General features: G+C 33.0%; 1 protein-coding gene across 2 annotated transcripts; it reads right to left on the bottom strand.

Moving 5' to 3' along the window:
- Window positions 1-82: 82 nt before the first annotated feature.
- On the bottom strand, window positions 83-11,685 carry LOC117158456 (serine protease inhibitor 88Ea). Of its 2 annotated transcripts, none has more exons than XM_033337345.2 (4): window positions 11,650-11,685; window positions 3,588-3,941; window positions 2,289-2,661; window positions 83-1,786 (listed from the first exon to the last, which is right to left on the bottom strand). In XM_033337345.2, exons 1-4 carry the CDS (start codon window positions 11,668-11,670, stop codon window positions 1,182-1,184), a joined length of 1,353 nt encoding a protein of 450 aa, XP_033193236.1. In that variant the 5' UTR covers window positions 11,671-11,685; the 3' UTR covers window positions 83-1,181. The 2 variants fall into 2 exon arrangements, with proteins under 2 accessions (XP_033193236.1, XP_033193237.1); XM_033337346.2 differs by lacking the exon at window positions 11,650-11,685 and adding an exon at window positions 7,726-7,929.
- Between the last annotated feature and the right edge of the window lie 3,220 nt (window positions 11,686-14,905).

Below are 14,905 nucleotides of genomic sequence, written 5' to 3'. Positions count from 1 at the left end.
TTTATTTCTTCATCATTCCTTAACTTAAACAATACAAACTTCTATACTGAAAAAATTGTTAAAGATAAAGAATAAAACTACATTCATGGATAAAATATTCTCCATTTTTAATTTAAAATTTTCCAATACACGTATATAAAATATAAGTACAAGCATTCACAAGTAACGCATTTGCACATGTTTTTAAATATTATCAAATCTGAAGTTCTTCCTGTAAAATATTATACCTGTTTTTTAGGCTCTCAAATCAGGGTTGAAAGATATTTTTTTAATTGATAAATGTGAAAAATTTACCATTTCGATAATTATAATTTATATATTGTATAAATAAGGAAAATTATATTAAGTTTATATTTTCAATATGACATGTATAGATTAAAATTCATATTAGAAACAGAAATTACAATCATCATTTTTAATTGTCGAAAAAATTATAAAACCTTTAAAAACACTCCACAATTACAAATACAATTGCAAACATAACACAACTCATATAACATCAATTTTTCGTACCGGATCGTAAAGGATATTCAATACGTATTATTTTCTTCGTTTTAGTTAGTAAATTCGAATACTGTGCATATATATACGTTATACATACAATAAATCGAATTTGATTATAATTTGATACATCTTTAATCTAATAACTTAATTTTTACTATATCTAACGCACCAAAATATTATAATAGAATCCGATTACAAATTTCCATCCATATTATTCTATACATTTCACACATGTATGTCAAAGTGACACAATTCAACACAAGTTTTTCAGGAAAAACGAAACACTATTTGCAAGCTTAAATGGAATGTGTGATTCTCCATTTTCAGTCCTGGAAATCCTTCTTTGACGGTTTTGATGTTCTTCGATCACATGACTAAATTATTTTGATACGGTGACACTTATTGTGACATTTTCGAAATACATGTGCAAATTGTACGAAATTATACAATATCCATCAAAATATTTTAGTATATTATAAATTTAGTATAAATATTAGGTGCTCTGTAAATAACTATCGATTATACTCATTTTAAAATATATACATGCAAACACACCTTACCAAACATTCATACCTGTATATGTTACAAACACATATAAAGCTTCTTATTCCTCGCACCACATTCTTCAAAAACAAACAGAGAATAACGACGACAATCACATTCATCCTTCAAACATTTCAAGCTGATGTCTCCGCGGTATTTTTTGGAGTATTAGGTGTACGATAAATTCCACTGAATAAAATAGTACGAGTTGGTTTCTCATAGATGAAATACAAGAAAGGATGATTCGCATTAAAAATTGCCGGTTGCAATGGTCGTCCAGATCGGAAAGTGTAAAGAGCAGTAGCTGCAGCTGCAGTGGTGCCCTCTTCAGTGACTTCGATTCGCGCACGATGGACAGCGTCGCCCAAATGCAATGGATTTTCACCATCCTTAACGAAACCTCGAAGATCGGCAGCATTAGGCATTACCAATTCGCCTGCACCGATTGCATGAAGCAGCGTGCTTATTGGAAGATCCTTTTCGACTTCAAATCGCGGTAAGATAACATCGACTTGTTGAGGTGGTATACCGGAATCCAAGAGATCGCGGAGTTCTGTGGATCCTAATTCGGTGGAAATGCGTTCTATCAGTTGACGAACACTGTCTCTTTCCCCGTTTTGCTCAACGTCAGCGGTGGATTTTGCGACGGAAACAGATGGTGGGAGAAGGACGAACATTGAGATTTCGTTGCCTTTATACGGCAGTTCTAGCACGTGCGCGCCAAGTACTTCGGAAACGACTGTAAGGAAAGATTATTTGTATTTATTTCTATTTATATATATTTGCAATGATATAATATGAATATAGCTTTTCTAGGCGGGCAAAAGAATATAAGTCACAGTTTATTAGTCTTGTAGAGACGACTTACAACATTTGAATTGCAATGTAAGATTAGGTGGTTAGATTTTGGATATGAAAGTTTATAATATGCAATGTCTTGTCCCATTTTACTTACAAAATATATACAGTATACTCGATTTAAAAACATTTTTCTTCTTTCGAAACTGATGACTTATTCGGACTAAAATTTTTAGTTTGACTTTTATTTATTTGACCAAGCAGAATTTGTAACAATTAAAACGTTTTGCAACCAATTAGAAGCATACGTAAAAAGATCAATGTAGAATATATTAGCATACTTATCGTATTTTGATTAAAAATTTGAATTATACTCTTTTCGCCCATCACAGATTTTTGTAGATAAATTTTAGTCTTTCATAAATTTAAGATGTGTAACTTACGATGATTGAAATGTCCTGACTGCTTCATGAATGTAGTCATGGAATGTTGAGAGTTCGAAATGTAGAAAATATCTTTCTTAGAATTAGTTGGATTGAAACGACTTTCCCAAAGACCTTTGAAGTATACTGCGTTAGCCAGGACCAAATCAGTATCTACTCCAATACTGTTAACAGGAAGAAGATCGCGGATATGTCCTTTGGTCATGTTGCTCACCCATTGATTAATGTGATCACGAACCGCGTTTGGATTAGTATGAAAATCAGTCTTTTCCAGTTGGTCTCCAAATAAGTCCAACATACAATCTCGTACCTTTCTCGTGCTCGATATCCATAATCGATTCGCTGAGTTATACTCGTAACCTCGTGATGAATTCTGAATAGAGGAAGAAAACTAATTTAATGATTCATTCTCTAAATACTTCAATGCTATAATTTTAATGCTATAAAAAAGTTCTGGTATTTTGGGATTACATTTCCTATTTATACCCCTTACCTATTTTACGATAATATTAAGTATTATATTAATTATTACTGCATCAAAATTCATTAGCAGTAGCGCAGAAACTATTATTTACTTGCAATCGTCATAAATTTCATTATTTCCAGACATAACTTTTACAAAATTATCTAGCTACTAAAAATAGAAAAATTTCAAGTAATGTAAAAAAAGATATTCTTTAGCCGAACATTATAGTCGCACCAACTCGTCACGAACAAAGGCAAGAATTATATAACTGATCAAATAAAATTATTTACTTTATCTCATCCATCCACGTCGAGGAAACAAACATTACTCACGCGTTACATTCATAACTTTTGATTAAGAAATTCTATAGAGCTATGAGGTCAAAACGCTTCCCACTTGAATTTCAATAAGTTCAATAAATTCAATAATTTCAATAAGCTCAAAGTATCTAACTATACAGACTGCCAAGTCTAATCCGTTAAGAAGTGAAACAATACCTAAAAATTATGTGACATTACTGTGTAACAGTAAGTAACAACAAAAGGCATACATAGTGTTTTGTTAAAGTACAAAAAAGTATATTAAAATAATATATAGCATTTAAATAGTCAAACTTACTAATAGAAAAAGGTGATTTCAAGTAAACTTTCAAGACGAGAAAGAGTATTGGACAAATCCTTATAGTTTGCTTTCATAATTATAATTTTAAAAAGTAGAATTTATTGATGTTACTATTGCGCAAACGGCTCCTGATGTTACGATTATGTGGCTCGCCTTGAAATACTTGCAAACACAAACGATAAATTATGCAACAGCTCCAGTTAAATCCTCACCTCTTGGTCACCTTGATTTTTGAGGGAATTCTCGTAAGCATAATATCGTTGCACATCGACCTTGGACAGATCGTTAGGTAGGTGCAAGGCTTTTTTTAAGGAGTCCTCGGTGGTGCCTCGAGCACCGAAGTACGCCAAGGTCAGAGCCTGGTGAAGACTATGCGGACTGTAGAAGATGTTGTCGCGTGATTCGATCAAAGACATCTTCTTAAGAGTATCGAGAGCGAATTCGAATCTCGAGTTGATCACACCTTTCTTCGAGCCAACGCTCATCGTCGGAGGACTGTCGTTTCCGGTGAGACATTGTGCTGATACGTAAGTTACCAGCAATAGAACTGGTAACACCGACATTGCCTGAAAGAAAGAATGATTGTTGAGAAAATAACATTCTAAAAGTCTCTGAAGAGTCTCTCCTTCAAAGGAGTTGAATTATTGATAATAAGAAAATATGAAGTTTTTAAAGTATAATAAGGGGAATTTAGGTATAAAGCAGTTTGGAATAGATATTACTATTTATTTGTTAGGATTTGTTTGATAAGCACGGTACACTTGCAGCTTTTTATGGAAAGAGTATGAATGGACGCTGGGGCGTTTGTATATTTTAAGTTGAAAGCAAGAAGTAAAAAATCGAATATACAATTATATAATTATGGTGAAGTAAAACAAAGAACGTAAAGGAAAATACGAAAGACCAGAAACTAGGAAATTGAAACGAAATACATGCGTAGCTTACGCAAAGTTAAATTGCACCCTTCGGAAACGTCTACGGACGTTCGAGTAATTTCCTGTATCATTATAAAACTCCGAGTGAACGACATTTCCATTTTATCATTGTGTCATCGTTGTTACTAGCCTCTATTGTCGCACAATTATAAACATTAAAGAAAACAAATAAAATGAGGAAAGTATTTTCAATGCAGCAGCTAGACGTTTCGCAACCTCTTCACATTTCGGTAGCCGTGACCTCTAATCGTAATTTATACAAGTTCTGAGATCACGATCGTAAGGTCAACAAATAAATCGTCACACACGTCATCCATATCTACGACACTTTTATGTCAAGCAGGGGAAGAGTTTCGTGTAGGAGTCACGCTCTATTTAATCACAATAACTTGCTTTGCAATTTTAGTGGTATCAGATACACTTATTTAGGGCAGAACTGGTTTTGTGCCCACGATGATAATCGTAGATTATGACGAAATCAGTATCTATTGTTCGTTAAAATACAAGTTTGAAATTTTTTAATTTCTTTTGTGAAGGAATAAATTTATGTTAAAATAGTTTGTTATGTTAGATTATCTTATGTTAAAAATAGTTCACAATTGGACAACGTTTGAATTAAATTTGTACTACTTGCTATAGAATAAACTGATACTAATATTTTACTTATCTATTATTAATCCTTCAATCCATTATTAAAATTATATTCATGCAAATATAAAAATATATTTGACATCAATTTTACAGAAAATTTCATATAATTTAACATTTATTATCTCTCTGCCCTAATCTGTATTTTATTATATGAAAATACTCTAGTTTTTCACTAACATAAATATTGTCTACCATATTATCAACAAAACAACTACCATTTTAGCAAGGCTAGTATATTTTTAAAATTACGACATCAGTCAATTATATGTTTGGAAATACCGTCATCATTTTTTAAAGAAATATCAACAAAATATTGACTCATTCGGAATGATTTAAATTTATAGTTTTCTTCTAGAAATGTTTTCATTGCCGATATCTTCCTCCGCGAAAAATTCATCGGTCTTCAAAAGAATTACTAAAGGACGGTATAAAATAGAAAGTAATGTATTCTGTTAATGATTAGGGCTAACTTCGTTAAAAACGTAAGATAAATATGGAAATGTTTTCTCGAAGGGTTCGGAACGTAATGGTAAAATTAGTGAAAATTACACGATCTGGGACGAAAGCAAGATAAACTTTGAGGCGAGTGAAAGCAACGAGCAAACCGTGACATCATAGTGTCCGGCTTTCTTGGTTGAAATTGAAGTATGACGAGCCTCGTATGACGAAAGCAAGAGAAAACACAACCACGCCTGTACAGTTTGTTCCTGATAGCATACTACTTGTGGCACGTGGGAAACTTGCATGAATTATTCCACTATAATTTCGCCTTATGCAAATACTAATACAGAATTTACGTAATTTCTTGCGACTTTCCAGTTCCTCGTTTGACAACCTTCAATTTCATCCCGTTCCACTGTTTACTATTTCATTATACGTTCTTCGGAACGAAACGCTCCGTGATTTATGAGAATTGCATCGTGTAATTTCTATTTTACACCTTTCAAGATTTTCTCCTATTTCCACGAAGTACTTTTACTTGTTTTAGTACTTAAATATTTATTGCCATTTTCTATTTGACTTGCTATATTCTTTTTTTTCATTATGTGTCTATCCTTTTATAAAAATGTTTCATCTTATGTTAGAAACAAGAGTGGAAATAATTTATTACGATACTGCGAATGGTTATGAATTCATAGCAAGTATAAAGATTCAAAAATCCACAGGATGCGCATAATACGAAATTTTTCAACAGCGTAAAAATAATATGAAATATGAAATCTAGAAACTCAAATGCGATGATCAGATAATTTGTATAATTTGCTAGCAGAAGATTTTATTATCAAACTTGTTAATATTATACGGAAATTGTTTATCGATACTGGTAACTGGTAACTTGTAAAATTTTACTACGATTGTACAGTATAGCACAGGCAATAGCAGTTCACTATTTTACTGAAATCTTTCTCTCCGCAATGACATTGGATTTTTTCGTAATTTTTAACAGTACCAGTATTCACGAAGACATTTAAAATCTAACAATGCCAACAGAGACAATCGGCGAATAACAAGTGAATTCTTCGAACAGATACGTGTCCAACTTAACAAATAAAGCACGTATCACGCGTGTAATCAACCGCAGCCTAGCCTATACACAAAGTCAAATTAAAATCGAATTAACGCAATTCGTCAATCAAAAAGTAATACAATAATGACTGTGCGAACGTTCCTTGTAAACGTTATAGTCAATTAAATTCTTGTGATTATGATTCCTCCTTGATGTAATACGAATGAGTAAAAATGTGAGTTAAAGACTGTCCTTCATGGTTCGAGGAAGGCTGATCGTAAAACAAAGCAACGAACATTTTCACTTCTATATGAGAAACTTAACAGCGTGAAAATATTAATGGGAATCAAAATATGTAGGTTACAGAAAATTAGTCAGATGCCAAAAAAATGACACATATTTTTTAAATTTTTACGAAACAAGTGATTGGGGAAAATTAGTTCATTTTTATTTGAATGGAAGAAAGTGGTCAGTAAATGTGAAGGAGGTTTTTAAAATAAATTAAGTAATTAAGAAATATTCATTTTTAAGTATTCCACAAGTTACAAATAATTGTTATAAATAATTAAACTTTGTCTGGATACCGGTTACTATCATCGATGACGGAAATGTTTTTGATTACGAAAAATCATGAATCAATTTTTCCCAAAAATCATAAAATGCAACTTGTGATCTCAACCGAGTTGTCAATTACCTACTACAGCAATTACAATGGTAAACAACCAATTTGAAAGATATATAAACCTACAGAAATAGAAGTATTTGATTGAAGCAGAATATTTGAAGCACACACGATAGAATATTATTGACTTGATATCGGATCGATACGAGGTATGAAAAGAAACGATGGAAAGCGCAAAAAGTGTATACGAGATAAGTTATCACAGTTGAACTTTTCATTACGAAGACAACAAGAGTCATGTATAAAATATCACCCTTCTAGATTTAATGGGAAGTATTTACGTAAAATCTCTGATAACTAACGAACTCGTTACTTAAACATCGTTTGACTTAAATTATATATAAAATAAAAAAACTATTTCATTTTAGGAACAACTAACTTCTGAAGCGTCAATACATGCAACAATCGATGCATCGATACAATTTTCATCAGACTAATAGGATCTCCACAGACAACCTAGCTTCTCATTACAAAGATCAAATCTTAATGCGGCTGAGACAATGAAGATCTACGTTAACTCTACGTCGTTTCTACTGAATTCTAAATCGAGACTTCATCGAAGCGTCACCACTCACCGGTTTGAAAAACATTTCGTTGATCTGCACCTTCTTGCTTTCTAGATTTTCAACTTGTAAACTATCGGCTTAGATACGAAAAAACGTCCGATTGTTGCTCGCTACGAAACTGAACTGAGTGCGGAGAAGGAAAAGCAGAGTCACCGAGATGCCCGCGAGTAACTGGCTCCTCGACCACTTCCCCACCACGAGTTTTGCTCGTGAGTGGAGTCACATTTATTCATCGGACACGAATCCTTTCCAGCGCAACAGCGCAAACCAACATTCACAAAGCCGATAGGTCGTTACTTCTGCGATATTGGAAATGCCTGATACTAATGACTTCATTGTCAGGAAATCCCATATGAAGTCGGTGGGGGAACTACGTCATAATCGGAAATCGTCGATACAATTCATTATGTATGCGTACCTATGCGTACACTTTCAATACATAGTTAGTTGTTCCGATGAAAGCGGATGTTAGGGTTGATAAACTGATACCTAAGTGTCTTTGCAGAATATTTCGTCATACCTGCGGCATAAATTAGTTTACTTGCGAGTACTCGTACAAAACCCGTAAGCTCGTAATTCTAATTAACATATAAATCGAGGCTAACGTATGTAAACCAGAGATAATACACCAGCTTGGTAGGTTTGGCTTCTCAAATTACATTTTCCTCGGTACTCTGTGCGGGTGACTCAAGGTTATTGAACTTGTTTGATTGCATTTAATTATACGACATTTTAAATAATTTTTCTCAACGACAGTCACTGGCACGAAGTCTATCCAATGTTCGAATTAACTTTTTAACGTTTGAGATTCTATAGAAAAATGAGAAAGGAATAACAGAGCGAAGACAATAAAAATATATAAAACAGAAAAGTATAGATATAGGAGATAATAATATTCCAGATACAAAGTAATATTCTCACTTTTATACGTATAAATAAAACATAAAACGTTTAAAAATAAAAATGCAATTACGAAACGATAGTAACAAGTACGATACAATAATTGGCGCGTATATATAAACGATATAGATAATCGCTATTTATTTATTTTCTAACTACAAGAAGATAGGAAAGATGTCAAATGTCACAAGAAAGATGTCGTCGTTCCATCAACTCAAACTGAAGCAAAAACTAGATTCACTGTAAGAACGTTCACCCTTTTTATCTTCACCAGTAATAACTTCCTCCTTCGACGCCATTTAAGGCGATCGACATCAGGAATGTAGTTCTATTTGACTTCTTAGAATCGCAAATTAACGCTAATTTTACGAGTAACGATCTTCGCTAGATTAATTCTTTCACCTCAACGACGTTAACTCACAATTTTCTAAATTTATTCTTAGACTGCGAATGTTCACGCATTTTTAGAAACCTTGAGATTTTAATAATTTATATTGCATATAAATGCATATAATATGTAAAAATATATGAGATATTTAAAGTAGAGCAACCTAAGTATTATTGATATTTGGTGTATGAAACAAATTTCTATTTAGATTCTATTTGCTTAACTATGTCCATAAAAATACAAAAATTGCATCTATTCATTACATTAAATGAAAATTTCATTGTAATTTTCATACTTTATATTTATTATAGTCTGTGTTTCATGTTTCTTCAAATTGAATATTTTTAATCCTATCAGATTAAAGCACGAGAGTTGGAAATGAATCACAGTTCCTTGCGTTTTCAGAAAGCGTTCTTTGGAATTTTCTCCTCGTTTCCCCCTCTTCCAGAATTTATTCAGTGAATAAAGCAGGCTCCTTTTCAAAGCGTTGGCCAATAGCCAGAGAAAGTAACTCGAAAGGAGTGTTAGTTCCTTGGTGAGTTCTCAAAAATCAAGTCAAGACCGTTTAAACGGCTACAACAAGAGCGATCAACAAATCTGTCATAAGATTTATTAGAGGTAATTAAGCGGCATTGACTCCTGTTGTATGATTGAATCTTTCCAATTGAAAAAGAAATCAAGTTATTAACTATAGAAATGAATTCTTTTCGATTTTTGCGTAAAATGGAAATTCAATTTATCGGAAATAACTCATTTCTACACCTATTACTTTCTGCATTTCTACGAGCAAATTAATATAATTTTCTTCGAATCGTTATTCTTACGATTCTTTTATCGCTCGAAAAATCGAATCATTTCCTACATTCTTAGAATATTATAATAATCTTCTATATATCTTTGTAAACTCTTCAATGTCTTCTAATTAATATTTTCGCTATTTTTATTATCATTTCATTGCTTGTAGTATATTTTTCTTTTCGTATAAGCTCGAATTTTCTATGATATAAACATTAACAATTTTTAACTACTCCAACTTCGATCTCGATTAGATATTGCTCGAATATCTTTTCCTTTTATTTTTTATTTAATCAAGACGAACTCGTAGTTATTCAAGGAAGGAAAAGATGCCATTAGATTCTTTAATTAATCTTACATAAGAGTAATAAGATATGTTTTCCTTCGCTGTATTTCATCTGTTATTGCGAAAGAACAATTCCATTCCATTGTTCTGTCTCTTCTCAGTCATAACTGAGAGCGACCAGTTGTTAATTACGTATAGATGTTAATGAGGAACCTGGAAATTCCACAGCTCTACTTACAACGCATTGCTTTTACCGTTGATTAACCGTAACAAGCTGAAAAGTGAAGCTCCGTATCGTATTATACAATACAATATGATTACGTATAAAGAGACCGTCAGAATGAAAAGCCCTCGTTGTTATTGTGACAGCAACGATCGAAAGACATCACTATGCGAGACACTTTTGTAAGGTATCTTTAAAATTGTACAATTGTATCGTATAATTTAAAATTTGAAAGTAGATTAATAAAACTTGATAAAAATTTAATTAATTAAAATTATTTAAAATTCAAAGTAATAAAAAATTTTCAAAGACTCCTGGTATACTAGCAGAATTTCTATGAAAATATCATTATATATTGAATATATGATATTTCTTTTGTGTCCGCAATATTTTTAATGTTATTTCTTCTATCTCTAGAAGAACGAGTGTCTAGATATTCAGAGGTGAGAGTTATGTTATTACATTTTATTTGTTTTACGATCTCTGACTAATAATAAGATAGTAAGTAATATCTTTAATATTTGAACTGTCTGGAAAAGTTTGACGAGAGAAATGACAATATTACGACTTATGCTATCTATGGCTTATGATTGTTTTAAATTCCCTTCTCATATGTCAGAAGAATCAATACGTTTTATCGTAGTGTCAATGTTATTTGATGATATAAAGTCCATAGCTACGAAAATTCAGATATACATAGGCACGGTTATTATACTTTGGGGACTGTCAAAGACGATAAGAGATATCAAATCGTTTAATTAAACTTTCAACCACTCTAGAGTTCCTTATACCTAATTACGTGAAATTTGCAGAATGGAATTTACGCGTAAGTATATTTTATTAAAGTATGAAATACCCAAATTAACGGTTTGACTGTTAAATATCAAAGTATTAAGTAAATTAATTAGTTATTAAGACACTGAATAAATAAGTAAACCGAAATATTTTTATTTTAAATGATTTAGTTGATTTTAAATTCTCTTATACCGAACATAAGAACGTTTTGTAAGAACTCGAAACGCGAATATTTTTTTCCATATGAAGCACATTTCATGTATGCTTATACACCTACATATTACAATTTACGCTCTTTCATAAGGTTCCATTATAAAAAGGCATAAAATACAAATTTTGTTATATATCGTATAATTTATTATTGAAACTAGAACTTGTACCATAGTCCCCTAAAAAGCAACTTATATTACTCTATAAAAATGTTCTGTAACAAGCATACGAATAGTTTCATAAGGCAATATATTACAAACACAAAACACAAATCTACATATCCAACATCTACATTACTCCACAAGATACAAATCGTCGTATATGACAACGACTTACCTGTAAATTTCTCACCAACATCTTTCACGATGGTCAAAAGGTTCTTCAACGACTTTAGTCTTCTTTCCTATCTTTCTTTTTTCTTTTCTTTTTTTTTTTTAACTAAAATTGATTGGAGCTACATTCACTCGCTAGTGTTACGTTACGGATTGTTGGTGCTAATGAAAAAGGCAAGTATTCTCGCTACGATATATTAGGATAATCTGTTGGCACGAAACTGGACGTTCTCAAGACTAATCCTCGACGAAGACGCAGCTTCAGTTTTCTCTTTCGTATGCATTTATACCTTATACGGAGAGGTGGGCGGTAAAAGACGCGTAGGACGCAGGGAAATCCCAGTGAAGTTAACGATTATCCACTTTTTTCGCGACAATCGTCTTTTTGTTAACATATTGATTTTGTACGGTCGATGGCCGCGATGTTCCCGGAAACTCCCGCTTATCAACGACACCATTAATTTCCACACATGGATCTCCGCAATTATTCGTAATTTTCGTTGCTCTGATCCTTTCGACGAAAATCGAGGAAGTCTGTGTTAATTTTGCAAATACGACGATGAATTATGAAGATAACAGTGAATCATGGGTATGGAGCGATCTTAAAAAACTGAGAAGGTAAAATATCTGGTAAAATATTGGGTTTTTTGTAACCTTGGTGATAGAATGTGTGCCTTTTATTCATTTATAATATTTTCTGCAATATTTATTTATAGAATATTCGTAGAATATTGATAAAGTAATTAAAGTCATAGAGTTATTTATGTTAATCATTGTAGTCGCAATGCAATTTACTGCATCAGAATCACTGATCATATTGTCAATCATGCATTTACATTAATATTGAATACAGACGCAGAACAAAAATAGACGTCAATTTATACGACATTGGAAATTCCAGCAATATTCCATTCACAGACGATTATTTTATTGCACTTCATCATTATGATATACTCATTTATCATGTATGCAAATACACAAGTTGATTTTCCTTTTTTTAAATGACAGTTCCAGTGAAATGCTTCAAAAGCAAACGAAGGATTGCGAAACAATTTATCTTGTGTAGACGAAATTACGTGGTGCTAAATTTACTTTCTTTTTTTTTTTTAAGCGAACTCTTGATCTCGAAAAAAGCTCAAAAAGAGCATTTTATCTTCAGTTCTGAAAATATACTTTATTTTATCATCAATTCCGAGTAATTTCATATAACTGTTCTTACCGTTTTGGCAACTCAATGGAAATTTGATCGAGATTGCTTCGATGGTTTGAAAGAAAATCACTTAATGGCCCATTTGTGGAAAATTGAGGACAAGATATTGGGTTGGCAACTAAGCACAAAGTACAAAGTACTAAAGTACTAAGCACCAAGCACTTACACTAACACTAAGCACTAAGCACTATGTACTAAGTACCAAGCACTAAGTACTGAGCACTAAGTACCAGGCACTAACACTAACACTAAACACTAAGCACTAAGTACCAAAGTACCAAGACACCAAGGTACTAAAGTACTGAAGTACTGAGGTTGAAGTGCTTAAGTACTAAAGTACTTGAAGTTGAAGTTGAAGTTGAAGTTGAAGTTGAAGTTGAAGTTGAAGTTGAAGTTGAAGTTGAAGTTGACGTTGAAGTTGAAGTTGAAGTTGAAGTTGAAGTTGAAGTTGAAGTTGAAGTTGAAGTTGAAGTTGAAGTTGAAGTTGAAGTTGAAGTTGAAGTTGAAGTTGAAGATGAAGTTGAAGTTGAAGTTGAAGTTGAAGTGCTGAAGTGCTGAAGTGTTGAAGCGCTGAAGTACTGAAGTACATTCGCCCGGTTTCGTTTCTTCGGCAGTGCCGAGCTCGTCTCGCTCCGAGCGCAGGAAAAATAAAGCCTTCGATCGTATCCGCCTCGATTATCCCCGGCGACAATTTGACATGTCGCGAGAAAAACTGGCCCTCTGATAATTGAGGAGACGCGGCCCTAGTTGAAACGCGAGACCGACCGCCGCTGGGATTTACATAGAAATCGGTCGTCGTCGTCGTCGTCGTCGTCGTCGTCGTCGTCGTCGTCGTCGTCATCGATGCCGCGAGCGAGTCAACGACGCGTGTAGCGCAAAGTTCGATCGAGGAAATCCATCGTGTTCTTCGATCTCCACCATCTCCGATACGATCAGCGACGTTAACGAGTTGAAGTACTAAAGTACTAAAGTACTGAAGTTGAAGTTGAAGTAGTGAAGTACCGAAGCGCTGAAGTACCAAGCACTAAGTACCAAGCGCTAAGTACCAAGCACTAAGTACCTAGCACTAAGAACTAACACTAACACAAACAAAAAAATTTTAGTTGCTCTATAAGCAGCTTGAACCGTGTTGAGGTTATCCGCTAGAACAACGCGTGAATGAACGTGTAATAGAAATATATTTAAATAAGTATAAGTACAATATACGTTGGTCCAGATCCGCACGCTGGTAGCGTTACGATACGACAAACCAAAATCTAATTGCGATTGCGTGTTTTGTCATTAGGTGGTAATTAGTTGCCAACCCAATATATCAGAATTTAAGCAGGAGCGATATAATATATATTTAGCACATATGTATAAGTAGCATTTTAGTCCGAATCGAATAAGCAATCATAAAGTAAATAATTAAAGGAAGCAATTCCTCCAATTTTCTTACAATCTTGTCATCTTTTTTTATTTGTAGGCTCTAAAATGCTGGCCAATTAATAGCCTATGAATTACGCCGGAAGCAGCAATAGAGATTATCTTAATGCAATCATAAATCGATAGGATGGTAATTTCTGTGGTCTATGGTTTCCTCCCTGTACAGAGTCCTTTTTTCATGGTCTTACCTATGTCGATTTTTATTACGATAAAGCTATTAAGATAACTTAACACCGTCCAAATTATTATCGATAATTAGCTAAATTCGAGAGGCTCGTGTCACGTGTATACCTTCGCAGCTCAGTTAGAGACCATTTAAAAACAAATAACTCATTACAGCGATATGATGTTAGAAAAGCTGAATTAAAAACGATGTAAAAGATTCTTGTGTAATAGCAGAATAATAATTCGATGTGGTATTTGAAAATCGAAATAATTTCTCGAATATTTTAATGATTTAGCGTGAACAGCGATATTTCAATCACGATATAGAGAATTTAACAAATGAAATTTAATCGTGAGAAAAATTGTATTATTACGATGATCTGTCTAAGTCACGTTCGAGGAAAATCGTTTTACAAAAACCTTACCGTTCCATGCTAAGACACGTAATAGCAATCGGATG

Source organism: Bombus vancouverensis, chromosome 5 (assembly GCF_051014615.1).
Source record: "Bombus vancouverensis nearcticus chromosome 5, iyBomVanc1_principal, whole genome shotgun sequence".
NCBI classification, from domain to species: Eukaryota; Metazoa; Arthropoda; class Insecta; order Hymenoptera; family Apidae; genus Bombus; species Bombus vancouverensis.
The sequence above is the reverse complement of the archived record's forward strand: the minus strand, read 5'-3'. Positions and strand labels throughout refer to the sequence as shown.

What these genes read in the sequence shown, in the direction of transcription:
- LOC117158456 (XM_033337345.2), bottom strand. Translation starts at nt 11,670, where the DNA reads ATGTTGGTGAGAAATTTACAG. An exon ending in AAAATCAAGGTGACCAAGAG is followed by an intron (nt 2,662 to 3,587) that starts GTGAGGATTTAA and finishes TCCTCTATTCAG; the next exon opens with AATTCATCACGAGGTTACGA. An exon ending in GTCAGGACATTTCAATCATC is followed by an intron (nt 1,787 to 2,288) that starts GTAAGTTACACA and finishes CTTTCCTTACAG; the next exon opens with TCGTTTCCGAAGTACTTGGC.